The sequence below is a fragment of the Physeter macrocephalus genome, chromosome 18 (assembly GCF_002837175.3).
Source record: "Physeter macrocephalus isolate SW-GA chromosome 18, ASM283717v5, whole genome shotgun sequence".
Classification (NCBI taxonomy): domain Eukaryota; kingdom Metazoa; phylum Chordata; class Mammalia; order Artiodactyla; family Physeteridae; genus Physeter; species Physeter macrocephalus.
In genome coordinates this window covers 73,478,108-73,491,504 of record NC_041231.1, presented here as the reverse complement: position 1 = coordinate 73,491,504, position 13,397 = coordinate 73,478,108, and the positions used below count along the sequence as shown (strand labels likewise).

The following is a 13,397-nucleotide window of genomic DNA, read 5'->3' as shown; positions in this document are numbered from 1 at the left end:
AATGTTCATTCTCAACGCCACCCGCTGGGGCAGTGGATGGTGAGATGAGGGCCCAGATGAGGGAAACAAGCAACCCGGACATGTGCCCGGGCTCCCTTAACGAGGAGGCAGGTCGGGGGTGGCTGGCGTTACCCAAGCTCTGTGCTTGGCTGAGGTTGCATCCGCCTCCCTCGCAGCCACATCCTCTTACAAGCCCCAATCCCACTAATAAGCCATTGACCTTGAGTTTGAGTCCGGGTGCACCCCAGGGGCCTTGTGACTTAACAGGAAGAAATCCTCCTCGTTTTAGCAGCAATCGCTTTTTCTTCTCCACCCGCCACAGTGATCAAATTAACAGGCCGCTTCTCCTCGGAGAAAATGTGTCCACAGGTCCCAGGAGGCAGTGCCCATTTGCCTGTCTGATGGGCTTAGGGAGGGAAAGCAGGGAAGTATGTGTGTGTGCGTGTGTAGCTCCCCCTGCACCCCCTTCCCCCGTTCCCCGGGAGGGTCTCTCCCACCTGGGATGGCTGCCCAGCCGGCGGGGAGACCACAGCAAGGGCAGGTGCTGGAGTCTTAGCTGCAGGAGGCCTGGCAGGAGGCTGCGTACACACTGCTGCCCACTGTGCCCTCACAGCTCAGGCTGCTGGTGGGACACTTGAAGGGCTTCATGCTGCTGTCCCTCTGGATGTGTAGGTGCTCGAGCCGCCAGCGCTCCCAGGTCTTCCGAAACTCCATCTGGACCTTCCGTGGGAGAAGGAGGGAAGCAAAAGCCATCATGCAAACCAACTGCCCACAATATGGCCCCGTTATTACATTAGTAGGGAAGGGAAAAAATCCACCGCATTATATTAAGAGACACAAGTCAAGGCCTCCGGGCGCCTAAATTAATATCCCAATAAAATTATTTATTGTTGTCTCCTATTTTCTGCTTCTTCTTGGGAAAGAGCCGGGCTTGATGATCTAATTGGTCTCTTCCATCTCTAAACTCTGTGACTCAGCTAAGTACCTTTTACAATCCATCACAGTATTATTTAACGGAAGAGAAGGAGTGACAGAGAGATGCGGGGAGACGGAAGATGGGAGAGAGGAGAAAAGGAAAAGAGAGAATCTGACTTCAGAGCAAGCACTCTGCCGATTTCAGCTTGGATGACTGAGAAGAGGGACAGCCCTCCCTGCCCCTCATGGTGTCCACACCAGACCTTTCTAAACTCCCCGAGGGCTTTTATCCAGGCCCCGGTGCCTCGCGGGGGAGGAAGAGGCTGGGACTAGCAGCAGCAGTGAAGAGGGGGCTGTGGACAAGGGCTTCTCAGCCTGGATTTGAACTAATCCCATCCAGGAACGGGTCCCAACCCATGGTGGGTGCAGCCCAGGTGAGTTCAACCAACCAGAATCCCTGCTGTGCTGGGCTCAGCCTCCCCATCAGGAAAAGCCTTCTCAAGAGACCTGATGCTTGGGGACCAGGTTGTGGGAGCAGGATACAAACACAAGTAACGCCACAGAGCCCAAGTCACTTGAGGGCTTGTGGCAAAGCCGTGGTTCCTTGTGATGGCCCGTGATTCTGGTCCCCCAGACAGGCTGCTGGAACCTGCGCAGCCAGCCCAGGGCATCTGGAGTGCCCTGCCGGGGGATGTGCCCATATGTTTGCTTTCCAGAGCTTCTCTGATGCCCCCCCCCCCAACACACACACACACACACCGACCCCCGCCGCCTTGCCACCAGGCCTCCCCACATCAGGGTATCTGGGGCCTGGGCTCTCCCTCTCAGGCCCCAGCCAGCAGGACGGCCAGCTGTCAGCAGCTGTGGGTAAGAGGCTCACTGCCAATGCCCCATCAGTCCCTGTGCAAACACCCCGCTTCTCTTCCTGCAGGGCTGCCATCCATCCAGTTAAGCCCAGCAGGGTGCCTGGTGTGGCCGCATGCCATTCCTTTAAAAGAACTTTCTCTGAACTGAGTGAAGCTGAGATGGCCCAGAGCCTGCCTGCCAGGATGGCCCCAGTATCCTGGGCAGCGTCACCGAGCCCAGGCTTGGGTGAGGGAGAGAGGCTGAGCAGACACCACCCATGGCCCCCCTGCTCTGTGCCAGTTCGATACCCGGCTGAGTGTGTGACGCGTGTGTTGACAGCTGGGGTGAGGAGACCCGAGGCCGGTGGTGGCCTCTGCCTGTGCAGCAGCAGGCAGGCCAGTCTTGTGGCACAGCCCTTAACTGGGGAGGGGGGTAGAGAGAGACAGTAAACTGAGGCACACCCATGGGAAGCCACCTCGGGGACTGGAGAGGTCTCACGGATACCAGCAAGAAGTCGGACAGGACCAGGACTGTGTCCCCTTCCGCCTCCCTCTTCCTCAGCACTTTTCCTGAGCCTCTGCTGTGGCCCCCGTAATGACAACTGTCATTAGAAACCATCATTCACGGGGCGCTTACTATATGCCCAGCACTCTCCATAGATTATTAACTTTCACAGCAATCCTGTGAGGCAGCTCCTCTTAGTCCTTGCTTAAAGGTAAGGAAAGTGAGGTGCAGAGATTTAAGTATTTCTCCCAATCTCAGCCAGGACCTGAACCTAGATCTGGGCTGACTCCAAAGCCGGTGTCCTAACCCTTGGTCTCCTGCCATCCATGACTCTTTTTTTTTTAACTTTTTTGTTGGCCATGCCCTGCAGCGGGTGGGATCTTAGGTCCCTGACCAGGGATCGAACCCACACCCCTTGCACTGGAAGCGCGGAGTCTTAACCACTGGACCGCCAGGGAAGTCCCCGCCCATGACTCTAGGCCACGCTTGTTTCTGGCCGTGTCTCCCCGCCCTCCACTTGGGAGGTGCACCACGAGGGCCAGGACCACACCTTCCTTCCTGGACCTCGCACAGTGCCCGGCATATATCAGGTACTCCCGATACGTGTTTTTTTAAATGAGCCAAATGACTACTAAACGAGCACCTGACATTGGGTTTCTTCTGTTACTGAGCTCTCACAGTGAAACAACAAAGACGACACCATGAATCCTGGACCCCTGTCCTAGCGCTCCTGTCAGCATGCCTCCTCACCCTCAGTTTACCCTCATTCCTGCCTCTGCTGTCCTCGGGCCGGGCACCATGCCAGGCTCTGGGATTCGGGCTGAATTGGTAAAGCTCATTCACCTGCATTTACACCTGGGGAGAGAAGCAGTGACTGCCCCGGTCGCACAGCCAGGTAGGAGCAGAACTCAGGACCAGCACTCAGGCTCCTGCGTCACAAGAGACACAGCAAAGCCACCCCCAGGCCTCCCCTCCCCTGGCCCACTCCCCGCCCACTGGCAGCTGGCGCAGGCCTCGGCAGCCATGCAGGACCAATGCCAGGGCCATCTTTTCTCCTTGGGTCACAAGTACCCCACATTGCCAAGGCAACCCTGGGTCTGGAGAACAGCTCTTATGGACAGAGGTCTCAGCCCAGGAACCACGTGTGTTTTTGTGACCCAGTGATGGTGACATGTCTGTCCATGGGCCTGGAGGAACCAGGGCCTGAGGTGTCTGCGGAGGGTTGAAAGGAACCGGGCAATGTGCCTGAACAAGGCATGCTCTCTGGGCGCTCTGAGCGGGGTCTCCTGGGAGAGCCCAAGGGGAGAGGCCAGCTGAGAATCTACTCAGCAAGAACCCCCTCCCCCGACCCCAGCCACCAGGAAGCCACGGGTGGCTTCCCATGGTGGACAAGGGTTCCCTTTCCCGTGGTGGACAGGGTCCTTGCCTGCATGCATAGAAGGGAGCTTTCTCCTTCCAGTCAGAATTCATTTCAATCCTGACTCTGCACTATTTCCAGGCCAAACCTGGGGCGTGTCTCCGACTCTCTGATCTTCAATGTTCTCATGTGTGATAAATGAGAATATCGAAACCAGAATTTTAGCAGGGATATTTTTTTGCAGCGAGGCAGGGACAAATAAATGAGATGGTGATTTTTAAAGCCCCAAGCATGTGACTTGTAACAGTCACCACCACTTGTTCACTCAAGACCCTCTTAACATGAGGCTGGGTCTTCCCCAAATTCATATATGGTTAGGGCATCCTGTACATGTATGTGTGTGTGTGTGTGTGTGTGTGTGTGAGACAGAGAGAGATGGAGAGACCCAGGCACAGGAAACCATGCAGGGATAAGGTGCCTCCTCCACTCCAGTGCCTCAGTAGGGTGAGTAGGGATTTCAGCTGAAAAGACTGAACAACCCCACTGCACAACCACAGGACGGCCAATGGTAGCAGCCCACCAGGGCTCCACGTCCCTCCGCAGGCCTTACCTCATTGTTGACAAAGCAGTACAAGATGGCCACCATCAGCCCCTGGAAGCAAGAGTCGTGTCAGCGGGAGGAAGGGGAGGGAGGCACCCGGCAGGCAGGCCTAGTCTGAAGCTCCCTGGGGCTCTGCCCCAACATCCCCCTCCTTAGACTGGGCAGCCCAGTCAGGCCCAGAAATGGGGGCGGTGGGTTCCTTCTCCTTTCCTTTCTGGAGGAATGAGAAGACCCCTTGCTCAGAAACTGCGGAAGTTCTTCGACCACCCGCTCCTGGAGGAGGCCTGAGCTGAGAAAGTACACCTCTGATCACAGGCAATTTTCCCTGCCTGGCCCTATTCGTTCACTCAGGAGCCCCAGTGCTCCAGGCCTGTGATCTATTTGTGTGTGTGCACATGTGTGTAAGTGCACACACGTGGACCCATGTGCTCGTGGCCATCCCATAAGACATTTGAGGAGCTGGGGCCAGTTTCTTATGCTCCTACACCCCCATTGACATTCGCACCCCCTCAGCATCATCTAATACTAGTGGAGAGGCTCAATTCTTGGCTTTGGAAACTATGTGACCTGGAAAATCTCATTTTAACATCTCTGAGCCTCAGTTTCCTCCTTTGGAAAATGGGATAATCCTGCACACCTCCTGGGATTCTGCTAGGATTAGCTGCACAATGTGTGTAAAGCACCTGGCAGGGTACCTGCCGCCAGCTAGCAGCCCAGTGGACAGCAGTTGCCATGCCAGGCTGGGTGCCCTCGGCCACATACGGGAAGACTTCTTGTCCAACGTGCTCATAGAGAAGACTGTCCTGGGTGTCAGCATACCTGGGGACGCTGGCTCTGCTCCAACCACATAACTTGCGTAAGGGCCACTTTCCCCCCAGGGCCTCTGGCTGCCTATCTGCATGATACAGGCTGGTCCCCGCTCCATCCCCACCCTGGGACTGCTCGAGGGAGGCCCCAGCCTCGAGGTCACCTGGAAGGAGGTGAAGGAGAGCTCTGTGAACAGCTTGATGAAACGCAGCATGCCCCGGGCGTGCTCGTCCATCACGAAGGCGAAGATGACCTCGTGGGTCCCCAGCAGGGGGATGAGCGTCAGCGTGGACTTGGCGAGCCTGGGGGCAAGGTGGAGGTGGCATTCGGGACCTCTCCCGTGGACTCTTCTCCCTGTTCTGTGCCCCCAACCCCCGCCAAGCCCTGGTATCTCGGTCACAGACATCCTCCCCCACCGAATACCCTGGGACAGGCTGCCTGGAGGGGAGGAAGTAGAGGTGGAGACCCCCAGAAGCCCAGGAGCTGCCCAGGTCCAGGGGTGAGGGCAAGGCTTGGGGTCCCAGGCCAGGCCTTGGATCACGTAGGGATCCGAGCTCAGCACCCCAGGATCTCTGACTCTGCTGGAAGGAAGGGCTGAGGGTGCCCAGCAAAGGCAGCTCGGTTACGTCACCTGCACTTGGTGTCTGCCTTGCACATGAGATTGGCCTTCAGTTTGGACACCACAATGCAGATAACCCGGACAAAGATGAGGAAGTTCACCTGCACGGCGGAGGGAAGGGCGGCTGGAGGCCCTCTCAAGACACCCTCTCTCCCGCTCCTCCGCCCAGTGCCGCCCGGGCCCACAGCAGCTGCCACTCCCACCCCACAGCGTCACTCACCCCGATGGCAAAGAGAATGGGCAGCCGGATGATGAGCCAGTAATTCATGTTGGAGTTCCTGGTCCAGCAGCTGGGGAGGAGAGACACACGGGCACCCGGTTGCACACACAGACCCCCCAGCTCCCAGTGCAGGCACAGGGCACACAAAGACATGTGGGCATGCGCAAAAGTGACACACACAGACCCACACACACACTGCCATCAGGAGCTACCCGACAACCAGGACTCACACACACGCAGAGTCCTGAATACACATTTACACACAGAGGTACGCACAGCCCCTTCATTAACCTACAGTCACACTCGTGTGTGTACTCAGCATCAGACACAAAGTAACAGAAACGTTTCACTCACGGTTATTACAGAAAAACCTGCAGGGGGGTACCATGGACCCCACAGACCCAGCACTCCTGTCCTCATACAATCCGGGGAGGGCGAGGGAAGGGGACTAGAGAACTAAATTCATAAATTTAGCTCCTGGTCCCTCAGTGTACCCTCCCAACAGGCAGCAGCTGCACACGCCGGGGGCCAAGGAAACCCATGGGGTTTGAGGACAGGGACCTCAGCATACCCCTCACCCGCTTAGAGCAGGAAGGACACTCACCCCTCGTCCTCATAGAGGTACTTGACAATGCCCCAGGGGATAACAAACAGCAGGGGAACACCTAAGAGGAGAGAGGGAAAGAGAGAGGGGGAGAGGGGCTGGCAGGCCAGAGCCACCGCTAGGCACACCCAGAGGCCTCTCCTACCAGGGCCTCTCCCGCCTCCAGCCCCTCTCCTTGCCTGGCCCCCAGCCACGCTTTCTGTCAGGTGTGGAATTAGGCTGGTCTGAGTGCTTCGGAGAAGAGGCGGCAGGAACCACCCACCCCAACACCCCAGACTCTTCCTTAGAGGTCCCCACCACACTGGGGCTACGTCACAGTCCTCACAGCCTTACCCCCACCACGGGCCAGGCACACTGTCAGGGCTGGCCCCCAGGGTCCTGGCTGAGACATAAGGACAAAGACACCCAAGTAGCGAGAGACGGGGTCAAAGAGTGGGGTAGGGGGGACATGCTGGACGAGGTGGGAACAGGCCAACTCTCTGATGCCACCCACCCCTGCATCGGCCCACCTGTCCATCTCAGTCAACTCCTCTAGGCACTGAAGCCCCTCCAGGCTCCTGCCCCTACCCCCACGCCCCTGCACGTGGCTGGGTGGAAGCCTGGACAGGAGCCCTGTCCTTGACGCTGACAGCCCAACTGACTGCACGGTGGCCACAGTAACAACAGCTACCACAACACTGCCAGAATGGCTGAGGCTGGATGGTGTGGTGGGCACCCTCTAGGATGGCCTCCAACCACCCCACCCCTGGTATTCCCACCCAGGTGCGGTCCACACTGTATCCAGATTGGTCTGTGTGACCAATAACGTACAGCAGAAGTGATGGCATGTCACTTCTGAGATTAGGCTATAAAAGACGGTCTTCAAAGGTTACAAAAGGCATGTCTTGGGCTCTTTCTCTCTTAATTTGATCACTTGCCCTGGGGGACACCAGTTGCTGTGTCATGAGGGCACTCAGAGAGCCCCCTGTGGTGAGGGAGGGAGGCCTCCAGCCAACAGCCAGCCTGGACCTGAGCTTCCTGCCAACAACCTCGACAGTGAGCTTGGAAGTGGATTCTCCAACCTGTTAAGCCTTGAGATGACAGCTACCCTGGCTGACAGCTGAACTGCACCTCTCTTAGAGATCCTGAGCCCGAGGCACACATGTCAGTTGAACCCAGAATTCTGACCATAGAAAGTGGGAGAGATAATTGTTGTCTTAAGCAGCTAAGTGTGGGGTCATTTGTTACGCAGCATAGGTAACTAATACACTGGTTTCCAGTTCCTTGAGGACAAAACCTCGTTCATCTCCAGAGCCTCAGCGCCCATCTCACCTGGGAGCTCAATATGTGTTTGTTGACTTAAAATTGGATTGTCCATCCTCGTGTGACAGATGAGAAGATGGATAGGCAGCTTAGGAGGACAGGTGGGACTAGAACACAGGACTGCAATGCCACCACCCTCGATGGCATTCCGCACCAACTCTCTCCATGCCTGTCTCTATCGGTGCCTCTCAGGGATGGAGATGTGGGTGTCTGAGACTAGTAAGAGCGTGCATATTAAGGGGTGTGGACACGATGCGTGTGTGGTGGTGGGGGGTCCATGTATATACATGTGTGGCTTCAGGGGTCTCCCCCAGGAGCACATTTCCAGGGCAGAACGCACTTCATTGCCTTTCCCATCACCATCGCCCACATCCTCAGCACACGGATGTCCACTCAACAGCAGCTACAGAGCAGCTCGTACGCCTGGAGCTACTGTGCTTGACGGTGCAGACAGCTGGGGGAAGCAGAGCGGCTCACAGCTGACCAGAGCTGTCATCAGACAGCTCTCTCCTTGGCCATTTATTTTTATATAACCCTGACCTCTCAGCATCCATGATGCTTTAGTAACAGGCCTTCATGAGATTGGACAAGAGGCAGATGGCCTCCAAAGGCTCCAGCACGTAGCGCAGAGCCTGCCACATAGAAGATGCCCAGTAAGAACGGAATGCATGAACAAATGAGTGAGTGGGTCAGTGTATCAGTGAGAGAAGGGAAGCTGTCCGGGCAAGAACATGCCAACACCCTGAGCCACACACATGTCCGGAAACCTCCATCTTAGACATCCCCAGGCACCTGCTGGCCTTTCTCTGAGACCCCACTCCAGGACTGGGGAGCACACTCATGTTATCAGCCAGACCTGGTGAACTTCATTCATTCATCAGCATCTCCTTAATAAAGTCTTTAAAAATGCAGGTACAGGGCTTCCCTGGTGGCGCAGTGCTTAAGAATCCGCCTGCCAACGCAGGGGACATGGATTCAAGCCCTGGTCCAGGAAGATCCCACATGCCGCGGAGCAACTAAGCCCGTGCGCCACAACTACTGAGCCTGCGTTCTAGAGCCCACGAGCCACAGCTACTGAGCCCACGTGCCACAACTACTGAAGCCCGCGCACCTAGAGCCCGTGCTCCACAACAAGAGAAGCCACCGCAACGAGAAACCCGCGCACCGCAACGAAGAGTAGCCCCCGCTCGCCACTAGAGAAAGCCCGCGTGCAGCAACGAGGACCCAACACAGCCAAAAAAAAAAAAATTGCAGGCACCGCTCTGCTGCCTGAAAACATGACACACTCCCTGCTGGCTTCATCCTTCTCCTGTTTAGAAAATCAGCAAGACAGGCTGGAGAAAAAAGCTTGAACTAAGACACACAGAACTGGCTCTGAGAAGTAATGATTCCCTCGTCCATCACTCGCCTCCCTCCTGTGCAGCCTCCTTGTGGTGGGTTATGGGGGCACCCGGCCGCCCGTGGACGGCAGCAGAAGCTGACATGCCTTTCGGGATTCCCCCAACGTGTCAGAGTCCTCATTTTAATTCTTACATTTGCATATGAAGCTAAAAGTTGTTTCCTGAGCATCCCAACATGGGCCAAGCCTCTTGACATCACAACAGAGTTCTGGGCTCTCTGTGAGTCTCTCTCTCTGTCATTCTGTCTTTGTCCCTGTCTCTCTCTGTATCTCCCCATCCCAATTCCTCAAGAAAAGGACGTTATGATTGGGAAGTGGGGTGTCCCCTGGGTCCTGCCCTTTTGCCTCCTCAGACTCTGAGCCCCAAGCTGGAGCGTGAAGTGGTGGGAAAGGACTGGAACCCCCTTTCCTATTTCCTACTCAGAGACACTGCGTCCCCCACCCCAAACCCTCCACCAACCACCCACGTGCCTCTGCACACATCACACCATCCCTTAGATTGTTCCTGCCCTCAGGTCACCATGGTGACAGCACTGCAGTGCTGATGCTGTTTCCCAGAATGGACAGACATGCTCCCCCACCCTGAGGACAGCCTTCCCAGGGCTCCCCTCAGTGGCCTAACTCCGCCCCCACCCCTAGCTAGCTGCAGGGCTCTCCAGCTGCCCACTGCCTGTTTGACGGCCCTAGCAGGATGAAGAGGCCTGGGAGGGGAGGAAGGCCAAGCAGGGAAGGGCTGGGCCCTGGCAGAGGAGGGAGGAAGGGTAGGAGCAGGAAACTGCGTGCAGAGGCCAGGCCCACCTGCCCACCTGTGCAGAGGCCTGAGATTGCTCGGCCAGGCCCTCAGGGGCTAAAGAGATGCAGTGCAGGCCAGAGAACCTTGTGTGACAGGCGATGGGGCCCAGGGCCTGGGAGTCAGGAGGCCTGGTTCCAATGCCTGCTCTGTCTGTAAGGCCCTGCCGTCAGGACACTGCTCAGGTTAAAGCCCCTTTCAAAGTACTCTAAATGGGGCCGTACAGAATGAAGTAGCCTAAGAACATCAGCAACAAGGGATGACGTGTGAGGACAGGGACAGGGAGACCGAGAGGGCCAGACAGAGCACAGAGCCAGGGGCCAGGCAACCCGAGGCAGCTTCCCGAGGAGGCGGGCTGCACCGGGCACAGCCTTGCAGAAGCTCAGGGGCAGGAGGGGACATCAAGGGAGGAGCATGGACGTCCCCAGAGGTCAGGGGGCAGCCCGAGGCAGGCAAGGAGTGAGTTGAGTATGTGGCAAGCGGGAGGAGGAAGGCAGGTCCTGTGGTGTGGGAGGCCCAGAGACGGGCCCGCTCCTGGCTCCATCCTGGGTGGGCACTGTGGGCCCCTCAAGGGGAAGCGCTGTTGCATCTGTTTCCGGGGTAGAGGGTGGAGGTGAGGGGCTGCTAGGGTGGGTGTCTCAGCTCTTGCCCCATCCTACCCCTGTTCTCATCGGAATCCCACGTGGCGAGAGGCAGAAGCACAACCAGAAATGTTCCAGCAAAAAAAAAGACATAATGGTTCTTGGCAGACTTTTTCGGCTAGAACATTTCCAGCTGGGCTCCAGGCACATCCGGGGTCCACCCTTTCCTCAGCTGGCTTCCGGCCGACCCCCCCTGCCCTACTCGGCTCTCCTCTGAGCCATCCTCTTCATCATCATGTGACAGACCAGTAGCCCCTCAGCCCGCACCCCCAGGGACCCCCCGCCGTGAGGCTCGGGACCCTCCATTTCCCTCAGGGGCTGGGTTGCCCAGGACTGGATGTGGGGCTCTATCCCCGAAGAGTCCTGGGAGTGGGGGATCTTTGAGGCTGGTGCCATGACAGCCAATGGTGTGCATCGTGTGTTTGGCCAGATCGGGTGAAGGCCTCTGCTTCCTTTAAGGGAGGAGAGTCAGGCAAAGGCGTGGGGATGGGGGACAATGGCTTGACAGCCCCATGGGCAGCGAGTCCTGTGCCCAGGAGGAGGTTCTCCAGTGGGCCCCATACCTTGGCCCAGCAGTGTGTTCTGAGTACCAAGTTGGCCTCCTCGGGTAGCCTGAAGGCAACAATTCCAAGAGGGGTCAGGGTCTCCCACCCACCCATGCTCGGTCGGGGCGGGGGAGTGAAATGAATGACAGCTGGCCTTACCCCAGCCTATGCTCAGGTAGAGCCTGAAGATGCGCTGCTCGGAGAAGACAGAGAGGGCCAGCAGCGTGTACAGGTACACCCCCTCCACCAGGAGCCAGTAGTAGTTGGCCGCCACGCAGTACTGCATGAGCAGGAACACCAGGCGGCAGCCCAGAGAGTCCTGGGGGCAGAGGAAGGGTCCCCAGGGGACAACAGCTCTGCCCCTGCCTCTCTGGACCCCGCTCCCAGTCCCGCCCCAGCTGCAATCCTGCCGTGGTGAATGCAGGATGACAGAGCTGACAACTTCCAGCCGGAGCCAGTGTTAAGAACTTGACCTGCTTTAGCTCATTGGATCCTCACTATCCTGGATGGAGGAAACTAATATTATCCCCATACAGGTGAGAAAACTGGAGTCCAGAGAAGTTAAATCACTTGCCTAAAAATTAGCCAGTTAAGTGGCAGACCTGGAATTCAAACCCAGGTCTGTCTCCAAAAACCACTCGCCTGAGTCAAACAGAACTCCCTAAGGGCAGGGCAGTAACTCCCTTCTTAGGCTGGGGGCTCCCCAGGGTGGAGAGCCTCTCCTATCAGACTGGGGGCTCCCTGAGGACCAGGCCTGGGAAGCTCTTGCCTTTCTTTGTACCAGGCCTGGGTGGGGTGGGGGAGACAGACTTTCATGGACTGTCCACCCCCTCCCCAGGCCCTCCACGGACGCACCACACACCTGGTAGGAAAGGAGCCCATCCCACTGGTGCTGCTGGGCGGCCGTGCTGTACATCCACTTGAGGGCTGCATCCTTGATGAAGACGGACAGTGCTCGGAGGATGAAGGATGCAAACAGGTTCAGGTGGATGTAGTTTCGGGTACAGTGCAGGTGTCTGCAGGAGAAAGAAGGGCCCTCCCTGGCTCAACGGCCGACAGTTCTGCTCTACAACCCCCGGTTCTCAGGCCAAAGCACACCTCAGGCATGTGTCCAGCTCTGGGACCATGCTCCTGTCTTTCTTCCTCTGGATGCCCTTCTTCCCCATAACCTTGAAAATCCTTTGGGTCCAACTCAAATCCTGCCTGGCCATGAAGTCTTCAGATGTGTGGTTACTGCCACCCCCAACCCCATCCACACTCTATCTTTTCTCTGCTGCATCTTATCTTCTACAAAGTCACGTGTAACCCAAGTGATTTGTGTGAGGACCACTTTCCCCACTGGGGACTTGCTTGGCTTCTTGATGACAGCCCATGTCTAATATGCCTCCAGGCTGCCTTACAGAGGCAGAGTGAGGCTAGGCATATGGCAGGAATTCAGAAAGTATTGGATACAACTTCAACATCCTTTCATGTAAAAACACATAGCAAACTGGAACTATGAGGGCATTTCTTAACCCAATAAGGGCTATCTAGCCAAACAAGGAGCAAACATCATTCTTACCTGAGAATTTTTAGAAGGATTTCCTTTAAAATCAGGAACAAAATTAGGATTATCTAGCTGTAAGATCTACTTACATCACATCTACTCAACTTTGTACTACAGATCCTAGCCACTGTAAGAAGGCAAGGAGAAAAATGCATAAGAATTGGAAATAAAGACACAAAACTGTCAACATTTGTAGATGATAGACGATCTTCATAGGAAATCCAAGAGAATCAACACACAAATTATTAGAACTAATCAGAGTTCATTCAATAAGGTTGCTGATATGTATGTTTATCTACATCAGCAATAAACAATTAAAAAGTAAATTAAAAAAATTCATTTGTACTATTTTTCATTGGCTACCTAGAAATAAGTCTAACAGAAGAAGGCACAATTTCTATGGAGAATACAGTAAAACTTGCTTAAAATTATTAAAGAAGATGCAGATTAACGGAAGATTCACCAGATTCATGGATAGAAAGACTATCTTGAAAGTGTCTATTCTCTTCACAATAACCAATAAATTCAATATAGCTATAATAAAAATTCCAACAGTTTTTTGATGGAAATTTTAAAAACTTATAAAGAAGAGCCAAGGGCCAAGAATATTCCAGACACTCCTAAAGAACCACAATGTAGGGCTTCCCTGGTGGCGCAGTGGTTGCGCGTCCGCCTGCCGATGCAGGGGAACCGGGTTCGCG

At 55.7% G+C, this 13,397-nt stretch overlaps 1 protein-coding gene across 1 annotated transcript in view; it reads right to left on the bottom strand.

The window, feature by feature from the left end:
* Positions 1 to 550: 550 nt before the first annotated feature.
* The window catches only part of GLP1R (glucagon like peptide 1 receptor), a 32,961-nt gene continuing 20,114 nt past the window's right edge, over positions 551 to 13,397 (bottom strand). The window contains exons 6-13 of the mRNA XM_024122049.1: positions 12,013 to 12,166; positions 11,310 to 11,469; positions 6,474 to 6,534; positions 5,870 to 5,939; positions 5,662 to 5,750; positions 5,194 to 5,332; positions 4,233 to 4,274; positions 551 to 720 (exon numbers count right to left, since the gene is read on the bottom strand). Coding sequence (XP_023977817.1) covers positions 553 to 720; positions 4,233 to 4,274; positions 5,194 to 5,332; positions 5,662 to 5,750; positions 5,870 to 5,939; positions 6,474 to 6,534; positions 11,310 to 11,469; positions 12,013 to 12,166 — 883 coding nt within the window. The 3' untranslated portion in view covers positions 551 to 552. The remainder of the gene's footprint in view (positions 721 to 4,232; positions 4,275 to 5,193; positions 5,333 to 5,661; positions 5,751 to 5,869; positions 5,940 to 6,473; positions 6,535 to 11,309; positions 11,470 to 12,012; positions 12,167 to 13,397) is intronic.